This window comes from Gossypium hirsutum, chromosome A03, assembly GCF_007990345.1.
Source record: "Gossypium hirsutum isolate 1008001.06 chromosome A03, Gossypium_hirsutum_v2.1, whole genome shotgun sequence".
NCBI lineage: Eukaryota > Viridiplantae > Streptophyta > Magnoliopsida > Malvales > Malvaceae > Gossypium > Gossypium hirsutum.
In genome coordinates this window covers 21970600-21994147 of record NC_053426.1, presented here as the reverse complement: position 1 = coordinate 21994147, position 23548 = coordinate 21970600, and the positions used below count along the sequence as shown (strand labels likewise).

The 23548-nt window shown below is 36.7% G+C and overlaps 1 protein-coding gene across 1 annotated transcript; it reads right to left on the bottom strand.

Annotated features, from left to right (window-relative positions):
* Positions 1 to 851: 851 nt before the first annotated feature.
* LOC107887798 (uncharacterized) lies at positions 852 to 23522 on the bottom strand. Its single transcript, XM_016812024.1, has 2 exons — positions 23354 to 23522; positions 852 to 1108 (listed from the first exon to the last, which is right to left on the bottom strand). The coding sequence occupies exons 1-2, from the start codon at positions 23520 to 23522 to the stop codon at positions 852 to 854; spliced, it is 426 nt and encodes a 141-aa protein (XP_016667513.1).
* Positions 23523 to 23548: the final 26 nt, after the last annotated feature.

Sequence of the window (23548 nt, the reverse complement as noted above, 5' to 3'; positions counted from 1 at the left end):
GGCTCGGAGGTAACCCTGGTAACTCCTCAGGAAACACATCTAGTAATCTCTTACAGTTCTGATATCCTTAACAGAAGAGTCCCTAGAATCAGAAATACTAACGTAGGCCTAGAATGCCTTACACCATTTTTGAACCAACTTTTCCGCTACCAAAGTTAAGATCACATTAGTTAGGTAGTCTCGTCATTTCCCAATCACAATTACCTCGTTGTCCTCATCAGTTCTCAACACAACCCTTTTTTTCGCACAATCCAGACTTACTCGATGCTTTACCAACCAATCCATCCCCAATATCAAATCAAACTCCCCAAACGGAAGCTCCATCAAATCAGGTCAAAATACTATCCCTTGAACCTCTAACGGAATGTCTTTATACGTTTTACTAACTCAAATGGATTGCCTCAAAGGACTCACAATAGTCACTTCACTAGAAGTATCTTCGACCAAAATCCCCAAAGTTTCAGACACAATGCTAGCTATATAGGAGTGTGTAGAGCCTATATCAATCAATGCCAAATAAGGTACATTAAATATTAAAAATGTACCTGTAATTACGTCTGGAGCATCTAGGTACTCACGGTGACGAGCAGCATAAACCAAAGTAGACTGCCTCACCTCAGTCGGTCCAGCACCTTTGTTCGGTGCTCTCTGTCCTCGGCCCATGCCGTTACTACATCTAGCCTGACCTCAACCCATAGATGGCTACTAAACTACTCTCGGTGGCTGTATAATACCAGAACCCAGAGCTTGCACCTGATCAGCTCTCAACGGGCAATCTCGAACACAGTGCTTAGCCGACCCATATCTCAAGCAAGCCCCATATTCCTCCAACATTCGTAATCTCTATTTTGTCACTCCACGCGCTTAACATCCTTAGCAATCTTGGCCGTCTCGACCAAAATAGCAAACTCACGCTCCCTCTGCGGAGCTATTAGCACCCTCAGGTTATCCCTAAGACCATCTTTAAAATGTACACATCTCTCATATTCAGTCACCACCATGCCTCGTGAATAACGGTTCAGTCTCAGAAATTCAGCATCACACTCGGCCACAGAACGGTCTCCCAGGGTGAGATTAAGGAACTCACTATAACAGTCCGATTTAGACCCTAATCAAAATGGTGGTTTCAGGACCACGAATCCAAGTTAGAAAAATATTTTAAAATTATTTCCTATGTTTATTTTGTGTGAATTTATATCTGTGAAATTTTCGTGATTTAATTTTGTCGTTTGAGTGTCCGATTAAATAACAGGACTTAATCGCGTAAATTAAAAATTGGGTAGTTTAATGTATAAGGGCCAAAATGCTATTGGCTTTTAAAATGGAAGCCTTTATGTTGCAATTAGCCTATAAATTATTAAGTGGATGGCAATAGGTTTATATTATAAGGTTTTGATATAAATTAATTAAGGTTACTTTAGAAATTTAATATTATAAACTATTATAATATAACATATATCATAAAAATAAAATAATAAGCCAAGTTCATATTATGTTCTTTTGACCGAAACCAAAATAAGAAAAAGAAAAAAAGAAAATAAAACCTAGTTCGGCCATAGTCAAGCTCAATCAAGGTATGTAGCTAGTTCAGTTTTTGATAATTTCAACGTTTTTGATATCGTTGCTTCGAGTACTACGAAACCCATGCTTGAATTTTTTATTTTGGTGAATATTTTGAGGTATTCCATTGTTGAGAGCTTGTGATTTTTTTTGTTTGATGATGAAATATGAAAGATATGTTTTAGATTAACATGTTTTGTATTGGAGATTTTGATGATTTTGAGTAATTAAGACTAAATTACAAAAATAATAATTTAAGGGACTAAAATGTAAAATAAATGAATGATATGGGCTTGTACAGACATGGGTAAAATTTAGCCCAACATAGGTATTTTGAAATTTTGTATATTTTATATTTTGTGTAATAGGGAGTAAATTGTAAAAATTGTAAATGTCAGGGGTAAAATGATAATTTTATCATTTATGTGTTTTTGGACTAAATTGAAAGAAAATATGTTTGAATGAGCTTAATTTGAAAATGTTTAGATCAAGAACCAAAGAAATCGGATTTGGATCGGGAAAAAACGAAAGTAGTCGACTAGCAGCCCTGTCTCGTTTTGTAATGTCCGAGGTAATTTTATAAGCAAATAGACGTACTTAATTATAATTATATGCAAATTATACTTGCTGAAATGAAATATGTGATTTTAATTATGCATTGGTCGAATACTATGTTTTCGAATTCATTTCAACCAAGCCACGACGTCCGAAAGCCCCGTTTGAACCTTAGGAATAGCTAGGATACGTATGTCATGACATAAGATTCCTATATATGTGTGTGAGTAAGACCATGGCATCAATATGTGATTCTGATATATGTGTACGAGTAAGAAAGACCATGGCATCAATATGTGATTCTGATATATGTGTACGAGTAAGAACCTGTCTGGGACAATGGCATCGATATGTGACTACATGTAAGACCACGTCTGGGACGTTGGCATTGTACGATTTATGCGATTATCAGAATGTCCTATCCAATTCTGAATGGTTCATCGGGCAAAGGTAAATCGTGTACAGATGTGTTAAACGAGCTAAATGGCCAGGTATGAGTTAGTTTGTTGGCTACTAGTAATAAGGTAAGTATGTACTTAATATTTGTTCTATTCATGTGTAATTGATAATGATGAATTTAAATGAGTTTGGCATGTGTATTCGGCCTTGTGGCTAAATAAATCGAGTATCAATGAAATGATTCATGATTATGTGCAAATGTGTGTGACCATAAATATTCGGCCTTATAGGTGATATATTTATATGTGAGGTTATGATAGGATTTTCAAGCTTATGTATACAAGTATACGTAGGTATGGTTTTATTATAACTAATTGGTTTTGGAAGTTGATTGTTGAAATGTTAATATGACTATGCGAGTATTCGGCTTAGGTTAAGAAATGGTCTATAAAAATATCTTAAGTAACCTAGTTGAAATTTTAAGGCAAAGTATGTTAATGTTAGTATATTTCGGTTAATTATATTAAGTTAAATATGACATTTGGTTGTTTATTTGCTTAGGACTTACTAAGCTATGATAGCTTACTCTGTGTGTTTATGTTACCTTGTTTTATAGATTTTAGATTCAAGTTACAAGCTTAGGGATCGTCAGCAAAGTTTATCACACTATATACAGTTTCAGTATTTAAATATTCGAACTCAAATTATGGCATGTATAGGCTAGAGTGTGTTTTGTAAAGTTGGATTTTTGTTTATGTGTAATCTAAGCCATCTGAAAATGGCTAAATTATTATATTAGAATTTGGTTATGTTAGGTAAGGCTTCTATTAATCTTGATTATTAAGTTGTCTGCCATGAATGCATAATATATGTGATAAGCACTATATGTTTTGAAAATGGCATGTTTATTATGTTTAAACTTGGTCTTGTAAGTTCTTAGTCAAAATGTTTAATGAGCTTGTTCATTGGTAATTGATGATGGAAGTTTTGGATGCGTATGTGAAATTAAGTAGCAAGATTCGGTTGTGAGAGAATAATAGTATAATATGTATTTGATATCTTAATTAGTTTGTAATGGAAAATATGAAATGCGAAATAATTTAATGATGGGTGATTAAGTTCTAGCTTGATTAATTTGATTATTAAGTGGTAAGTAATGCATGTGTTTCATGATTAATTTGGTTGACTATTTGGTATGTATTTGATGCTCAAATGTTAAGTGTGGCATTGGCTTTAGGGTAAATTCATACCATGCTTATATATATATGTATTGATTTGGTTACATATAAATGTTTGGTCCTATATTGAGACTATACCGAGTGTGAAACCAAAATTCATGACATTTATAATGATGTTATATATATTTGGTCGTATGGTTCACTATGAATGTTATTGTGTTAAGGTAAATTATGAAATTGATAGGTAAAGAGAAAGACATATGCATGATACAAATTTTGGGTGTTCACTTCTGGACTAAGTTAAAACATGTGTATATGACATTTGGTCTTATTATATATGCTAAGTTTTTATGTGCCTTATATATGTGTAATGATGTTCATATTTATGGATGCTATAAGCTTATATATGTGGTTATATGAATTGGCTAAATACGTGTACTTTGTAAATGTGTACAATGAAATAAATTAACCTAATAAACTAGGAAATGAGGTGAGTTGACTTATAACCGATTACTTTTTTTTTATTTGGTATTAATATGTAAAACATATGAGACACATATAGGTTACTATGCTAATGTCGCATATATGAAATTGTAGATGGTATAATTTGTATTGCTACATGTGAACGATATGACTATATATATATAGGATATGAAATGTTCAAATTTGAGAGTTGTATTAGTTTATGAAATAAATCCTCATTAACTTTCAAGACATATTTATATGAATATATAAATATTTATATTTAATTGTTCGGAATCGTGTTTTATTCTGTAATGCCTTATGACCCTATTCCGGTAACAATACGGGTTAAGGTGTTACATTTAATTGGTACCAAAGTTACAGTTTAGTCGGTTCTAGGACTAACAAAGCGCATGTGAGTCTAGCTATACATGCCATATTATATATTGCAATAGTGTGATAACTTCTGATATTTGAAAATGTGTTTTCATATAGTAAATGGATCCCGACAGAGCTGTAATTGATGATGTCCAGAGTGTAGCGCCTGCTCCCGCGCAAGGGACAGTGTCGGCTGATTCTCGACCAACTTCGAATAATCAAGATAGTGAGGCTAAACAAGCCTTCTATCAAATGATGAATGACTGGTTTACTCAATATATCCGGACTAACCCAGCTGCACAACAACCTCCACCCCCGATTAATCCATCTTCGATACCTGTTGTACCTCAAGTAAGTGATCTGTTGAGATTGTATAAGCCACCTGTTGATAAATCAGAAAACATGGGGTGAAAGAGTTTAAAGCTGCTGATGATGATGATGCTGAACGGGTTAAGTTCTAGCTTGATAATACTATCCGTGTGTTTGATGAGCTATCCTGCACCCCAGATGAATGTTTGAAGTGTGCTATATCTTTTCTTTGAGACACAGCATATCACTGGTGGAATACCCTAGTATCAGTGGTTCCGAGAGAGCGAGTGACCTGGGAATTCTTCTAGACTGAGTTTCGTAAGAAGTATATCAGTCAGAGATTTATTGATCAGAAGTGAAAAAAATTTCAAGAGTTGAAACAGGGTCAGATGGCTGTGACAGAATATGAGCAGAAATTTATGAGACTCAGTCGGTATGCCAGAGAGTGTGTTTCCACCGAAGCCATAATGTGTAAAAGATTCGAAGATGGGCTGAATGAAGACATTAAACTGTTTGTTGGCATACTTGAGATAAAAGAGTTCGTGGTACTGGTTAAGCGAGCCTGCAAAGCTAAAGAGCTCGGGAAAGAGAAAAGAAAAGCTGACTTTGAAGCTAAAGATGCACGTAAAAGAACATCCGGTAAGTCATTCCAGTCGACATCAAAGAAGTTTTGAGATGATTTCAGTCATTCTAGAGCCATTTCGGGTTACTCCAGACAAGATCAGAATAGACCACCTATGAGCTCGAGAGCTACCTCAGTAGCTAGTGTGGGGAATTTCAAATCAAATCAACCCGAGTGTAAATACTATGGTAAATGACATCCCGAAAGTTACAGATTGCATGATCGGGCTTGTTTTAAATGTGGATCAATGGATCATTATATACGAGATTGCCCAAGGCTAGCTGATGAAAATCCAGTGCAAAACACGAGATCGGGTAATACTGCGGCTCGAGGTAGACCACCCAGAAATGTTGGTAATGCGAGTGGCATTCAGAGAGGGACTAAAGATATAGCAGTCAGATCTGAGGCTCGTGCACCTGCCAGAGCCTATGCTATACGCACACGCGAAGAGGCTTCATCTCTAGATGTCATTACTGGTACATTCACTCCTTATGATACTAATGTAATTGCATTGATTGATCCTGGTTCTACTCATTCTTATGTGTGTGAGACATTAGTATTCAGCAAGACTCTGCTTGTTGAGTCTACTGAGTTTATGATTAGAGTGTCAAACCCCTTGAGCTGGTGTGTTATGGTTGAAAAAGTGTGTAAAAATTGTCCCTTGATGGTTTGAGATTTGTGCTTTCTGGCTGATTTGATGTTGCTTCCATTTGATGAGTTCGATATAATTTTGGGTATGGACTGGTTAACTTTGCATGATGCTGTTGTAAACAAAAAAAGAAAGACTATTGATCTACAGTGCTAGAATGATGAGGTTATTCGGATTGAATCTAATGATTTGTATGGTTTACCAGCAGTAATTTCTTTGATGCTAGCTCAGAAATATGTGAGAAAAGGGTGTGAAGCTTATTTTGCCTACGTGATTGACAGTAAAGTGGCTGAGAGAAACATTAAATCAGCACCTGTTGTATGTGAGTATCCAGATATATTTCCTGAAAAATTACCGGGTTTGCCACCTATTCGGGAAGTAGAGTTTGGTATTGAGTTAATGCTTGGGATGACTCCAATATCCATAGCTCCGTATAGAATGGCACCTACTGAATTAAAAGAATTGAATGCTCAGTTGTAATAATTTGCAGATAGAGGTTTCGTGCGACCGAGTTTCTCTCCGTAGGGTGCACCTGTGTTGTTTGTGAAAAAGAAAGACGAAACTATGAGAATATGCATCGATTATAGACAGCTTAATAAGGTGACTATAAAGAATAAGTATACGTTGCCACGGATTGATGACCTGTTTGATCAGCTGAAAAGGGCTACAGTGTTTTCGAAGATAGATTCAAGATCAGGCTACTATTAGTTGCGAGTTAAAGATTCAGACGTACCAAAGACTGCTTTTCGAACGAGGTACAAACACTATGAGTTTTAGGTTATGCCTTTCGGACTCACTAATGCACCTGTTGTTTTCATGGATTTGATGAATCGGATCTTCAGACCGTATCTGGATCGGTTTGTGGTTGTGTTTATAGATGACATTTTGATCTATTCTCGTGATGAAACCAAACATGCCGAACATTTGAGACTTGTTTTAAAGGCTTTGCGAGATAAGCAGTTGTATGCGAAATTCAGTAAATGTGAGTTCTGGTTAAGTGAAGTCAGCTTTCTGTGCCATGTAGTGTCAGCATCGGGTATTCGGATTGATCCGAGTAAAATTTCAGCTATACTTGATTGGAAACATCCAAGGAATGTATCTGAAGTCCGAAGTTTTCTGGGACTTCCTGGTTATTATAGACAGTTCGTGAAAGGTTTCTCTATGATTACAGCTCTGATGATGAAGCTATTATAGAAAGATGTTAAGTTTGAGTGGACAGAAAAGTGCTAGAAAAGCTTTGATCAGTTAAAAACCCTTTTGATCGAAGCTCTAGTACTAGTTCAGCTAGAATCGGGTAAAGAATTTGTTATTTATAGTGATGCACCTTTAAATGGTTTGGGCTGTGTTCTGATGCAATAAGGTAAAGTTATAGCTTATGCCTCGAGACAGTTAAAGCCACATGAAAAGAACTATCCGACACACGACCTAGAGTTGGTAGCTATTGTATTTGTGTTGAAAATTTGGCGTCACTATCTGTTTGGTGAGAAATGTCAGGTTTATTCTGATCACAAAAGCCTGAAGTACTTGATGACTTAGAAAGATCTGAATTTGAGACAACACCGATGGTTAGAATTATTAAAATACTATGAGCTTGTGATTGATTATCACCCAGGAAAGGCTAACGTTGTTGCCGATGCTTTAAGTCAAAAATTACTGTTTGCTTTGTGTGCAATGAATGCGTATATGACTATGTCTGATGATCGATCGATAATAGTTGAATTGAAAGCAAGACCAATATTTTTTCAACAATTTTGTGATGCCTAGAAGGTTGATAATGAGTTGAAAGCAAAACGAGCTCAATGTGATCTAAATGCTGATTCAGAGTTTCGAGTTGATGTCGATGACTGTTTTAGATTCAGAAACTGAATATGTGTCTCGAGGAACTCAGAGTTGATTCAGATGATTTTAAATGAAGCTCATAGCAGTCGGTTATCTCTTCACCCAGGTTGTACGAAGATGTATAATGATCTGAAACAGCTGTATTTGTGGCATGGTATGAAACGAGACATTTCTGACTTTGTTGCAAGATGCATAATTTGTCAACAAGTAAAAGCCGAGCATTAGCTACCTTCTAGATTGCTTCAGCTGATTATGATACCAGAGTGGAAATGGGATAGAGTTACTATGGATTTTGTATCTGGTTTACCATTAACACTGAGCAAGAAAGATGCAATCTAGGTTATTGTGATAGATTAACTAAATTGGCTCATTTTGTTTTGATATGTACAGACTACTCACTTGATAAGCTGGCTGAATTGTATGTTTCTCAGATTGTAAGATTGCGTCGCGTTTTACGTCGCGATTTTGGAAGAAACTGCAAGATACACTGGGTATGAAATTACATTTCAGTACTATTTTCCATCTGCAAATAGATGGCTAATGTGAATGAATCATTCAGATACTTGAGGATATGTTGAGATGTTGCATTCTCGAGTTCGAAGGTACGTGGGAACTATACCTACCTCTGATTGAATTTGCTTATAATAACAGCTTTCAGTCGAGTATCAAAATGGCACCTTATGAGGCTTTCAGTCGAGTATCAAAATGGCACCTTATGAGGCTTTGTATGGTCGTAAATGTCGTAGACCATTGTACTGAACTGATCTCAGTGAAAATAAAATACATGGGGTCAATTTGATTAGAGAAACTGAGCAGAAAGTGAAGGTCATCCATGAAAGTCTGAAAGTAGTACCAGATCATCAGAAATCATATGAGGACTTGAAACGTAAAGACATAGAGTTTTAGCTCAGAGATACAGCCTTCTTGAAAGTCTCACCATATACTCAGATTTGGTCGTAAAGGCAAATTGAGTCCGAGGTTTATTGGACCGTATGAGATTGTAGAACGCATTGGGCCAGTTGCTTACAAGCTGATGTTGCCACCTGAGTTAGAAAAGATCCACAATGTATTTTATGTCTCGATGCTTCGTAGATATCAATCTGATCCTTCACATGTAATAAGTCCGTCTGAGATTGAAATTAAGCCTGATATGACGTACAAAGAAGAACCGGTTCGTATTCTAGCTCACCAGATAAAGAGTTGCGAAATAAGAAGATTCCGTTAGTTAAAGTACTATGGCTTAAACATGGAGTTGAGGAAGCAACGTGGGAGCCAGAGGATGCAATGAGTGAACGTTATCCGAACCTATTCACTGGTAAGATTTTCGGGGATGAAAATCCCTAAGGGGGAGAAAATTGTAACAGCCCGATTTAGACCCTAATCAGAATGGTGGTTTAGAGACCACGAATCCGAGTTAGAAAAATATTTTAAAATTATTTCCTATGTTTATTTAGTGTGAATTTATATCTGTGAAATTTTCGTGATTTAATTTTGTCGTTTGAGTGTCTGATTAAATAAAAGGACTTAATCACGTAAATTAAAAAATGGGTAGTTTAATGTATAAGGGCCAAAATGCTATTGGCTTTTAAAATGGAAGCCTTTATGTTGCAATTAGCCTATAAATTATTAAGTAGACGACAATAGGTTTATATTATAAGGTTTTGATATAAATTAATTAAGGTTACTTTAGTAATTTAATATTATAAACTATTATAATATAACATATATCATAAAAATAAAATAATAAGCCAAGTTCATATTATGTTCTTTTGATCGAAACCAAAATAAGAAAGAAAAAAAGAAAATAAAACCTAGTTCGGCCATAGTCAAGCTCAATCAAGGTATGTAGCTAGTTCGGTTTTTGATAATTTCTATGTTTTTGATATCGTTGCTTCAAGTACTACAAAACCCATGCTTGAATTTTTTATTTTGGTGAATATTTTGAATTATGCCATTGTTGAGAGCATGTGATTTTTATTGTTTGATGATGAAATATGAAAGATGTGTTTTAGATTAACATGTTTTGTATTGGAGTTTTTGATGATTTTGAGTAATTAGGACTAAATTGCAAAAATAATAATTTGAGGGACTAAAATGTAAAATAAATGAATGATATGGGTTTGTATAGACATGGGTAAAATTCGGCCTAACATGGGTATTGTGAAATTTTGTATATTTTTTGTTTTATGTAATAGTGACTAAATTGTAAAAATTGTAAATATCAAGGGTAAAATGGTAATTTTACCATTTATGTGTTTTTGGACTAAATTTAATGAAAATATGATTGATTGAGCTTAATTTGAATATGTTTAGATCAAGAACCAAAGAAATCGGATTTGGATCGGGGAAAAACGAAAGTAGTCGACTAGCAACTTTGTCTCGTTTTGTAATGTCCAAGGTAATTTTATAAGCAAACAAACATGCTTAATTATAATTATATGCAAATTATACTTGCTAAAATGAAATATGTGATTTTAATTATGCATTGGTCGAATACTATGTTTTCGAATTCGTTTCAATCGAGCCACGACGTCCGAAAGCCCTATTTGAACCTTAGGAATAGCTAGGATACGTATGTCATGACATAGGATTCCGATGTATGTGTGTGAGTAAGACCATGGCATCGATATGTGATTCCGATATATGTGTACGAGTAAGACCCTGTCTGGGACAGTGGCATCGATATGTGACTACATGTAAGACCATGTCTGGGACGTTGGCATTGTACGATTTATTTGATTATCTGAGTGTCCTATCCAATTTCGAATGGTTCATCGGGCAAAGGTAAATCGTGTACAGATGTGTTAAATGAGCTAAATGGCCAGGTATGAGTTAGTTTTTTGGCTACTAGTAATAAGGTAAGTATGTACTTAATTAGTTTTTTGGCTACTAGTAATAAGGTAAGTATGTACTTAATATTTGTTCTATTCATGTGTAATTGATAATGATAAATGTAAATGAGTTTGGCATGTGTATTCGGCCTTGTGGCTAAATAAATCGAGTATCAATGAAATGATTCATGATTATGCGCAAATGTGTGTGACCATAAATATTCGACCTTAAAGGTGATATATTTATATGCGAGGTTATGATAGGATTTTCAAGCTTATGTATATAAGTATACGTAGGTATGGTTTTATTATAACTAATTGGTTTTGGAAGTTGATTGTTGAAATGTTAATATGACTATGCGAGTATTCGGCTTAGGTGAAGAAATGGCCTATAAAAATATCTTAAGTAACCTATTGGAAATTTTGAGGCCAAGTATGTTAATGTTAGTATAATTCGGTTAATTATATTAAGTTAAATATGACATTTGGTTGTTTATTTGCTTATGACTTACTAAGCTATGATAGCTTATTTTGTGTGTTCATGTTACCTTGTTTTATAGATTTTGGATTCAAGTTACAAGCTCGGGATCGTCAGCAAAGTTTATAACACTATCTACAGTTTCAGTATTTAAATATTTGAACTCAAATTATGGCATGTATAGGTTAGAGTGTGTTTTGTAAAGTTGGATTTTTGTTTATGTGTAATCTAAGCCATGCGAAAATGGCTGAATTATTATATTAGAATTCAGTTATGTTATGTAAGGCTTATATTAATCTTGATCATTAAGTTGTGTGCCATGAATGCATAATATATGTGATAAGCACTATATGTTTTGAAAATTGCATGTTTATTATGTTTAAACTTGGTCTTGTAAGTTCTTAGTCAAAATTTTTAATAAGCTTGTTCTTTGGTAATTGACGATGGAAGTTTTGGATGCGTATGTGACTTTAAGTAGCAAAATTCGGTTGTGAAAGAATAATAGTATAATATGTATTCGATATGTTAATTAGTTTGTAATGGAAAATATGAAATGTGGAATAATTTAATGATGGGTGATTAAGTTCTAGCTTGATTAATTCAATTATTAAGTGGTAAGTAATGCATGTGTAACACCCTAAACCCTGCCAAGACGTTATGGCCGAACCTGACGTGTCACAATGAAGTGTATTTCGAAAACCTTGTTTTCATTGAAAACCCTTCTTTAAAATAAAAACCTTGAGTAAAATCCCAGCTTGTATTTGTTGCTTTCAAAACGAGGTGTATTTAAAAAAACTATTCCTTCTTGTATGATAATAATCACTTTGTAAAATCTCTTTTCAGCTGCGGAAGCTTTATTTAAAACAAATGATCCATGAAAACTTGTCATTTAAAAATTAAGTTGCAGAAATGTAGTATCTAAAAACAGTTATGGTTTAGGAAAACCATGTTCTACTTCTAACAAATATAAAGCATAAAAATAATAATAATCCTAATTTGAAATAATAACCAGAGGAAAGGCCTTATTACATTCCAGACTGAAATAACTTTAAATACTAGAAATTATGTGTTTAAGAAAACAAGTCCAAGTCGTCTTGCTAGTTGGCCACCTCGGAGTCCCTCCTACCGTCGAACCACCTACTGAGGATCACCTGAGAAAAATAAAAGAGGGGGTGAGTATTCAAAAACTCAGTGTGTACAACCCTCGGCAAATAGGAAAGCATGCAATATCAAGTCTTTTTGGGCCTGAGCCCAATTCAATATCAGAACAGAAGCAAAGCAATCAAATATGTACGAATTCCCCTATCCAACCGCTACACACCATCTTCATCCCCCAATACACTTTATGTGAGGATATAAATATCAACCCACCCATCCGATACACTCCAATGGTAGCCGGTTGAGGTACTACCTAACGTTGCAGCAAAACTGCTAATCATATATTGGGATTAAAAAGCCATCGGTGGATCCATGGTCGTCAAGCAACCATGCGATCCTCATATACTTCCTCTGTTCCATAATTCTCAACCCATATGCAACCTAAACAGAATATTATATGAATGCATCAGGTACACATGCAACATCCATAAATCTTACATTTAACACATAGGGGTATTTTAGTCATTCTCGCCCTTAGGCGCATTTCGATAATTTCTCTTTATTATGGGTTTATTACTTACCTTGGCCCGTTAACAAGTCCTCGTTGGCTAAAGTGAACAGATACTATGCACCAGGTAGGGTTCTAGAAAAGAGGAGGTGAGTCATCAAGACCACTTAAGTACCAAGCACTCCCTAGATCCAATCCTAGACATGCATATACCCATTGCCACACCTTCACCTTATGACTCGTCCATGGCCGCAATTAATTAATTATTTAAGTTTTATGCCTAATTGAGTATTTACTAAAAAAATTAGGTCTACAATCCCTTACTAAACACTAACAGATTCATACTTATTCATTTAGCCCCTTTAGGCCCAATCTTATTCATATGGCCTATTGGGCCCAATTACATTCATATGGCCCATCAGGCCCAATAACTTTCATATGGCCCGTCAGGCCCAATCTGTAGCTCCCCAAACCTGGCCCAGACGTTATGACCGGATCCGACATGCCACATCGAAGCGTTCAAAACATTTTATATTGTTGATCCAGAAAAACTTACTTAGTGTTTTAAAAGATAATTTCATTATAGGTTAAAGTGAATGGAAGATGTGCACCAGGTAGGAAACCGGAAAAGAGGTGGTGAGTCCATCGGACTGCTTAAGTACCAAGCTTCCTTTGGATCCAATCCTAGACATGCATACCGCCATTGCCACACCTTAACGTCATGGATATTTCTAGGAAACCGATTTGATTAAGTCATTTTTAGGAAAAGTGATTAATTTTGGAAAATACTTTCATTGCGGAAGCTTTGCTTGTTGTCGTGTTATTTTGAAATCAATTGTTGTTTTTGAAAACGTGCCCTAAAGCTATCCAATTTCAACAGTTAAAATAAGTAATACCTATCTTAGTAATACATATTAAAACCATAAAAAAAAATTAAGCGGCCTTATTACATTTAAAAACCCAAAACTTCAAACGTAAATAAAAGGATGTCCAGTTCACCAAAAGAAAATCAAACTTTCAGAACGGGTGGCCACTCTGAATTCCCTCACAGCTCCAAGCCCACTATGGTTGGGGATTTCCTGCGTGGATGAAAATAAAAGGGGTGAGTTTGGGGAAACTCAGTGTGTAAGGAAAACCCATTCAAAGCCCAAGTCAGCTCAAGCCTATTGGGCCTAAGCCCATTCAGGTAACAGTGGTACTGGACCAGAGCCCTTTTCAGATTACAATAAACTGGGCCTTAGCCCCTTATTCAGATAAGAGTATGGCCCATAGGCCCATTTCAAAATACATGCAACATCAATAACATATGCAAGCCCATTTGGGGAGACTACTCAACCCACCAACCACTATACTCCACTCGTACCAGCCCTACACCCCATGTGGGGAATAGCTCAACCCACCCAGCCCAACACTCCACAGTTGCAGCCTTGCTGCTCAGTTAACAGTAAATTGAGGCAAAGCCTCCAGTACGTGTACAAGCCACTTTCAGTACTTACTCTGTCAATATCCCAATCCCATGCATCAGATAATAACAACATGGCATGCAGTAAATAACAACAGTCAAACATGCATTTAGGTCAATTTAACCCTAAGGGTATTTCGGTAATTTATCTACTAGAGGTAAAACTGTAAATTTTCCACTTTTAAAGGTATTTCAGTAATTTATCTATTTTAGGATTTTTCATGCATATTCCTACTTTTCACGTACTAACAGAATCACGTACCGAGGGTTCTTACCGAATTGGGCCCATTGGCCCATCATTCAAATTTTGGCCAATTAAGCCCAAAAATATTGAGGGCACAGAAATCATGCACTTTGCAGTCCAAATTTTGCAGCTTACCAAAAATATTAATCAATTTACCTCACGAGCATTCGCACACTCGCAAATCTACAAAATATCAGTTTTCGGCATTTCAGCTTTTCGACCTTTGCCGATCCAGACTAAGAAAGAGGGTGTTAGTTACACACACCTATTTGCGACGATATGTTGACGAGATCCACACACGAACTGCCTACAATTGGATTACTAACACATTAATCTAACTATTCAAATACGAACTACGTATTAACCCCTTACAATATTCAGCCAACCACACCTACAGATCATAGTAAGCTTATAAGAAATCAATAAGCAACTCATTAACAAATTTTTGTCAATGTTTACCACATAATCATAATCTCACTGCAAGCTATCTTCCTGAAAAACAGTCACTAAATCATTTATAACTGGAGCTACGAAACTCCAAATCAAGTGCCGTTAATTTTACCTGAAAATAGACTCATATATATTCTATCCATAAAATTTTCAGAATTTTTGGCTTAGCAAATCAATACCAGATTTTTCTTAAAGTTTCCCATGTTTCACTGTTTGACTAATCTGACCACTCTTCATTACGAATCAAATTTCTCATTGTACAGAATTCAAAATATGTTCTCGTTTATTTCATTTGAAAATAGACTCATTAATATTTAATTACATAATTTATTCAGATTCTAATTCATCTCCCACAATTTATGGTGATTTTCCAAAGTCACATTACTGCTGCTGTCCCAAGCAGATTTATTACCAAATCACTCTTTCACACTTAACTTGCATGCATGTTATTTAAACATGTATATCACCAATCAATCATCACATATCTATGAGTTTACTTAAGTATAGTCTCCATTTTATCATTTTAAAGCACAACATGTTAGCCGATTTTTCCCTTTAGCATCTAAGGCACATGCATGCTCATTTGTTTGGCTCAACTTCACCTATATTCCATTTTTCATCAAAAGAACATAAAACAACAACCATTTCCTTCGTTTTAATTCATGACTAAATGCTCACAACATAACTACAAACCAAAATATGCTTCAAAAGTTAAGGTAGAATCAAGAAGAAGTCATGAACCTCAAAATAAAAGCAAACTACCATGAACTTACCTTCAATTTTTCTTCCCCAAGTGACCGAACATTCAAGAGCTTTCTCCTCTCCTTTCTCTTCTCTAACTTTAGGCTATGATGAACAAAGATGGAAAAACTTTGTTCTTTTCACCCCTTTTTCTTTTAATAAAATTTCATCTTTCATCCATTTAATTCTTTAATACAAAAGACATGAAATTCCCATCATGGAATATTTACCTAACCCATTATCATGGAACATTTACCTAACCCATTATCATGAAACATTTACCTAACCCATTATCATGGAACATTTACCTAACCCATTATCAATTTGTACCATGAATTATGGATATCAAGTGCTCATATTGTCTACAACAACATGATGGCTGGCCACTTCATGTAAAATGGGAGGTTTGTCATGCAAATCCTCCTATTTTGCACTCCTATTTATTTGGCCACTTCAATTTACCCTATAGCATTTTCAAACATTTTCACATAGGTCCTATTTCATAATTTCACTCACAAATGACAAAATTAAAGCATGAAATTTTGCCAACATTCACAGAATTCCCGAAAATTGGGGCGTTACACAATCACATTCATAGTCATGCAATCATATGATTTTTCATCACATAGTATCAAATTGCCAATTTTGCCTACTATGGGCCTACAGCCTATCGGGACCATTTAGCCCATTTTGGCCCAGTTGGCCAATACACGGCCCAAGTTCATGGAATCACTCATGGGGCATCTGATATCCTATCGGTTTAACCCTTACGAGTGTTCACGCACTCGCAAGACTATGGTAGCCAAACTTCTGGCTTTTCGGTATTTCGGCTTTTCGGCATTTCGGGATTTGTCGATCTACTGTGTGTGTGCAGTGTATGTACACTCTTGGTACTAAACGTGCTGCGATCTCCTTAGCCACAAACCTACAAACGATATCACTCAACGATTAATCACAAACTTATCAAATACGATCACCAAAAGCCAAAAATCTCACCTTTGCCTTACCTTGAACGACAAGCCTTACAGACCTTCCTTGATCACTAATCATGAGTATTCCTTAAATCCAAACCCTAAAATGCCTAAGGGGCAATTTAGTAGAGATCTGAAATCCGAGATTTGATACTAATCCCCTACCAAACTGATTTAGAAAGAGTGAGGGAGAGAAGAAATCAGTACCAGGAAAACCGACTGAAAAAGCCAAGCAGTTATACAAGAATCGGGCAAAGTAGAGGGAGTAGTAGCGGCACAGAGGGTCTTCAGCCAAAGAGGTATTCGGCTTTTGAGATTTGTATGGTGAAAGGGGTTATTCGGCACAAATAAGAAGAAGAGAAGAAGAAATCGGCTAAAACCAAAGGTGAATCAAAAGAGAATTTGAGAAGAGAAAGAATAGAAAATCGACAAGTAAGGAACAAGGAATTCGGCTTCTGAGCACTTAGAGAGAAAAGTGTTTCGGCAACACAAAAAAAAACTGAGGAATTCAGCTAAAGGAAGAGAAGCAATTTAGGCATTACCCTAGAATCCCCAAAATTGGTACCTATTATACTATAGCCGAATCTACCTATCCCTAAATTCCTTATTCGGCTCCACTTCTCTACACCCTTCATCTCCTAACTTTTCTCCCTGATAACTCCTTAATCCCTTCTTTAAATTTCTCCTCCTATCACTCCCTTCAGAGTTCACATCCAACGCCACTACTGGCCATTTATTGAGCAAAAATATATCCTTCTTTTGAGCAAGGAGGGATTCGAACCCCAAACCTCCTTGCCATGCATGTGACGCCACCTCTAAGCCCCACATGTGACGCTACTTGCCACTCTAACACAAGGCTCCTTGTGTCCAATTCCTCCTTTATTTATTTAAAACCCAAACTACTTGCCATCAAGGTTCTTTTAATTATTAGACAATAATTTCCTTCACCCCAAAGTTCAAACTCTAAACTTAACCAAGGCCTATTATCACATAAATAACACTTGACTAGGAATATTAAGCACACCTTTTATCAAAACCATCATAAAAAAAAGTTCGGGATTTTTGGGGCAATACAACTCCACCCCCTAAAAGAAATTTTGTTCTCAAAAATTCCAACTATCAGTACAGCTGCATAACACAGACTACCACACCACACTCCCGCTGCGCACTCTAATTCCAAACTAAGTAAATAGCACACTATGGGTAAAGTATGCACCAGTATTCGCCTCTAGAGCGTCCCGTCCTCTCGACAACATGCTGCATAGACCAACACTGGCTGACTCGCCTCAGCAGGACCAGTACCTCTGCCTGGTGCTCCACAGCCCAAACCGTTTCCACCCCGGCCTGACTACGACCTCCAGGCGGCTGCTGACCACCCCTCTGTGGCTATCCATTATCTCTACTAAAGATTTGCTTCTGATCTGGTCTTTTGGGACATTCTTTGAGACGATGCTCCATGGAACCACAACTCAGACAGGCTCTTGTTCTCCTCTAGCACTCTCCTGCATGACTTTTTTCACAAGTAGCATAAGGCGGTACCCCTGGATTGACAACAGAGGGCCCTACTCTAACTGGCCCATTAACTCTGGCCCTAGCCCTAGGCCTCTGCCCAACACCAGAAGTTTCAGTCTCCCTTTTATTCTTACCCCTTTCTTTTTCCCGATTTAGGCGTTCAGCGTGCTTTACCTCCTCTGCTATCTTTGCTTTCTCTACCAACTCCGAGAAAAATCGCTCCCTTTGTGGAGCTATCAATACTCTGAGGCTATTCCTAAGACCATCCTCAAACCTAACGCAACGCTCATAGTCCGTTGCCACCATAACTCTTGCATACTTACTAAGGTGTAGAAATTCCGCCTCACACTCCGCCATAGATTTGTTTCCCTAGGACAAGTTCAGGAACTACTTCTTTCTAGCATCCACATGACTCGCACCTACATACTTCCTTTGAAATGTAGTTTTGAATAACTCCCAAGTGACCTGCTCAGGTTGAGTGCCCTCTTTCACTGTCAGCCACCATTGGTACGCTTCTTCCCTAAGTAGTGACACTGTCCGTTTCAACTTTTTTTAGGTGAATAGTCCAAGTCCACCACTATCTTTTCAGTGGCCTCCAACCAGTATTCAGCCACGTTAGGAGCCACACCAGCCACACCCTTAAAGATCTCAGCCCCATTTGATCGAAGTCGCTCCGAAATTGACCCCCGATTTCTCGTGCTATTATTGGGCCCTACGACCCTTTCCAAAATCCTCAGCATTGCCTGGGATAATGCACCCTCCCCCGCGGGCCAATCATATAGTCCAGTCTCAGCCACGGGTGAGGTCGGAGCCTCTTCTACTCCAACATTGGGTACATGGCCCGATGACGACGATTCGGCCCTAACACTTCCGCGGCCTCGGCCATGGCCTCTTGCACCTCTTCTAGCACTCATCATTGATTCACGTATTATCTGGATTAGAAATTTTATGAAGTTTTAGTTAGTTTCAATAATTAAGCCGATGTTTTATGAAAGTATTAAAAGAAAGTTGTTTTCGTAAATCCTCTACAGTTTCAAGGTCCTACGGGCTTCAGTTTCACTCTAACTAAAAGCCTTAGTATAATCATTTAAAGTAGCCCACTAACTATCTACAGTCTATCAAATTAAACAAGCTTAATAATAAAAGAACTTACTTGGTTCAACGTCGAAGACCCGGTGTGCCACACAGCAAGGTTTTTTTCCAAAACATTGTGATCCAATTCTTCTTTTTTTTTAAAACAAACCCAAATAATAAGGCCCACTTTACAGCCCGTGTTTTGCAACCTGGCTCTGATACCACTAATTGTAACACCCAAAACTCAGCCTAGACTTTATGGCCTAACTTGGCGTGTCACATTGAAGTGTTTTTCGAAAACCTTGTTTTCAGTGAAAACCCTTCTTTAAAATCAGAACCTTGAGTAAAATCTCAGCTTGTATTTGTTGCTTTCAAAGTGAGGTGTATTTAAAAAACCTATTCCTTCTTGTATGATAATAATCACTTTGTAAAATCCTTTTTCAGTTGTGGAAGCTTTATTTAGAACAGATGATCCATGAAAACTTGTCATTTAAAAATTAAGTTGCGGAAACGTAGTATTTAAAAATAGTTATGGTTTAGGAAAACCATATTTTACTTCTAACAAATATAAAGCATAAAAATAATAATAATCCTAATTTGAAATAATAACTAGAGGAAAGGCCTTATTACATTTTGAACTAAAATAACTTTAAATACTATAAATTATATGTTTAGGAAAACAAGTCCAAGTCGTCTTGCTAGCTGGCCACCTCGAAATCCCTCCTACCGTCGAACCACCTACTAAGGATCACTTGAGAAAACTAAAAAGGGGGTGAGTTTTCGAAAACTCAGTGTATACAACCTTCGACAAATAGGAAAGCATGCAATAGCAAGTCTTTTTAGGCCTGAGCCCAATTCAATATCACAACAGAAGTAAAGTTGTCAAATATGTACAAATCCCACCTATCTAACCGCTACACACCATCTTCATCCCCCAATACACTCCATGTGGGGATATAAATATCGACCCACCCATCCGATACACTCTAATGGTAGCCTAGTTGCAGTACTACCTAACGTTGCAGCAAAGCTGCTAATCATATATTGGGCTTCAAAAGCCATCGGTTGATCCACGGTCGTCAAGCAACCATGCGATCCTCATATACTTTCTCCATTCCATAATTCCCAACCCATATACAACTTAAACAGAATATCATATGAATGCAGCAGGTACACATGCAACATTCATAAATCTTACATTCAACATATAAGGGTATTTTAGTCATTCTCGCCCTTAGGGGCATTTCGGTAATTTCTTTTTATTATGGGTTTATTACTTACCTTGGCCGTTAACAAGTCCTCGTAGGCTAAAGTGAACAGATACTATGCACCAGGTAGGATTCCAGAGAAGAGGAGGTGAGTCATCAAGACCGCTTAAGTACCAAGCTCTCCCTAGATCCAATCCTAGACATGCATATACCCATTGCCACACCTTAACCTTATGACTCGTCCACAGTCGCAATTAATTAATTATTTAAGTTTTATGCCTAATTGAGTATTTACCAAAAAAACTAGGTCCAAAACCCCTTACTAAACACTAAAAACATTCAAATGGCCCATCGGGCCCAATCACACTCATATGGCCCATCAGACCCAATCTCATTCAAATGGCCCATCGGGCCCAATCACACTCATATGGCCCATCAGACCCAATCACTTTCATATAGCCCGTCAGGCTCAATCACATTCATAGTCATGCAATCATATGATTTTTCATCACATAGTATCAAATTGCCAATTTTGCCTACTATGGGCCTACAGCCTATCGGGACCATTTAGCCCATTCTGGCCCAGTTCACCAATACACGGCCCAAGTCCATGGAATCACTCATGGGGCATCTGATATCCTATCAGTTTAACCCTTACGAGTGTTCACGCACTCGCAAGACTATTGTAGCCAAACTTCTGGCTTTTCGGTATTTCGGCTTTTCGGCATTTCGGGATTTGTCGATCTACTGTATGTGTGCAGTGTATGTACTCTCTTGGTACTAAACGTGCTGCGATCTCCTTAGCCACAAACCTACAAACGATATCACTCAACGATTAATCACAAACTTATCAAATACGATCACCTAAAGCCAAAAATCTCACCTTTGCCTTACCTTGAATGACAAGCCTTACAGACCTTCCTTGATCACTAATCATGAGTATTCCTTAAATCCAAACCCTAAAATGCCTAAGGAGCAATTTAGTAGAGATATGAAATCCGAGATTTGATACTAATCCCCTACCAAACTGATTTAGAAAGAGTGAGGGAGAGAAGAAATCAGTACCAGGAAAATCGACTGAAAAAGCCAAGCAGTTACACAAGAATCGGGCAAAGTAGAGGGAGTAGTAGCGGCACAGAGGGTCATCAACCAAAGAGCTATTCGGCTTTTGAGATTTTTATGGTGAAAGGGGTTATTCGGCACAAATAAGAAGAAGAGAAGAAGGAATTGGCTAAAACCAAAGGTGAATCAAAAGAGAATTTGAGAAGAGAAAGAATAGAAAATCGGCAAGTAAGGAACAAGGAATTCGGCTTCCGAGCACTTAGAGAGAAAAGTGTTTCGGCAACACAAAAAAAATGAAGAATTCGGCTAAAGGAAGAGAAGTAATTTCGGCATTACCCTAGAAACCCCAAAATCGGCACCTATATATACTATAGTCGAATCTACCTATCCCTAAATTCCCTATTCAGCTCCACTTTTCTGCACCCCTCATCTCCTAACTTTTCTCCATGATAACTCCTTAATCCCTTCCTCAAATTTCTCATCTTATCACTCCCTTCAAAGTTCACATCCAACACCACTAATGGCCATTTATTGAGCAAAAATATATCAGTCTTTTGAGCAAAGAGGGATTCGAACCCCAAACCTCTTTTCCATGCATGTGACGCCACCTCTAAGCCCCACATGTGACGCTACTTGCCACTCCAACACAAGGCTCCTTGTGTCCAGTTCCTCCTTTATTTATTTAAAACCCAAACTACTTGCCATCATGGTTTTTTTAATTATTAGACAATAATTTCTTTCACCCCAAAGTTCAAACTCTAAACTTAACCAAGGCCTATTATCACATAAATAACACTTGACTAGGAATATTAAGCACACCTTTTATCAAAACCATCATAAAAAGAAAGTTCAAGATTTTTGGGGTGTTACAGCATGTGTTTCATGATTAATTTGGTTGATTGTTTGGTATGTATTTGATGCTCAAATGTTAAGTGTGGCATTGGCTTTAGGTTAAATGTGCACCATGCTTATATATATATGTATTGATTTGGTTACATATAAATGTTTGGTCATATATTGAAACTATACTGAGTGTGTAACCAAAACTCATGACATTTGTAATGATGTTACATATATTTGGTCGTATGGTTCACTATGAATGTTATTGTGTTAAGGTAAATTATGAAATTGATAGGTAAAGAGAAAGACACATGCATGATACAAATTTTGGGTGTTCACTTTTGGACTAAGTTAAAACATGTGTATATGACATTTAGTCTTATTATATATGCTAAGTTTTTATGTGCCTTATATATGTGTAATGATGTTCATATTTATGGATGCTATAAACTTATATATGTGGTTATATGAATTTGCTAAATACGTGTACTTTGTAAATCTGTACAAAGACATAAATTAACCTAATAAACTAGGAAATGAGGTGAGTTAACTTATAACCGATTACTTGTTTTTTTATTTGGTATTAATATGTAAAACATATGACACACATATAGGTTACTATGCTAATGCCGCATATATGAAATTATAGATGTATTATAATTTGTATTGCTATATGTGAACGGTATGACTATATATATGTATAGGATATGAAATGTTCAAATTTGAGAGTTGTATTAGTTTATGAAATAAATCCTAATTAACTTTCGGGACATATTTATATGAATATATAAATATTTATATGTAATTGTTCAGAATCGTGTTTTATTCTGTAATGCCTTATGACCCTATTCTGGCAACGGATACGGGTTAGGGGTGTTACACACGCCTCCTAGCATCAATGTAGTTGGCCCCCACATACTTACCCTGGAACGTAGTCTTAAAATAATCCCAAGTCAATCGGTCGGGCTGAGTGCCCTCCTTAACTGTCAACCGCCACTTGTATGCTTCGTCGCAAAGTAGAGAAATAGCCCCCTTAAGCTTCTGCTCAGCAGTAAAATCCAGGTCTTCCATAATTCTCTCCATGGCCACCATCTTGTACTCAGCCACGTTAGGGGCGA

Coding starts and splice junctions, on each gene's coding strand:
- LOC107887798 (XM_016812024.1), bottom strand. CDS start 23,522: ATGGTGGCCATGGAGAGAATTATGGAAGACCTGGATTTTACTGCTGAG. Junction 1,109..23,353: donor TTTTAAGACTACGTTCCAGG/GTAAGTATGTGG, acceptor CATTTTGATTAG/GGTCTAAATCGGACTGTTAT.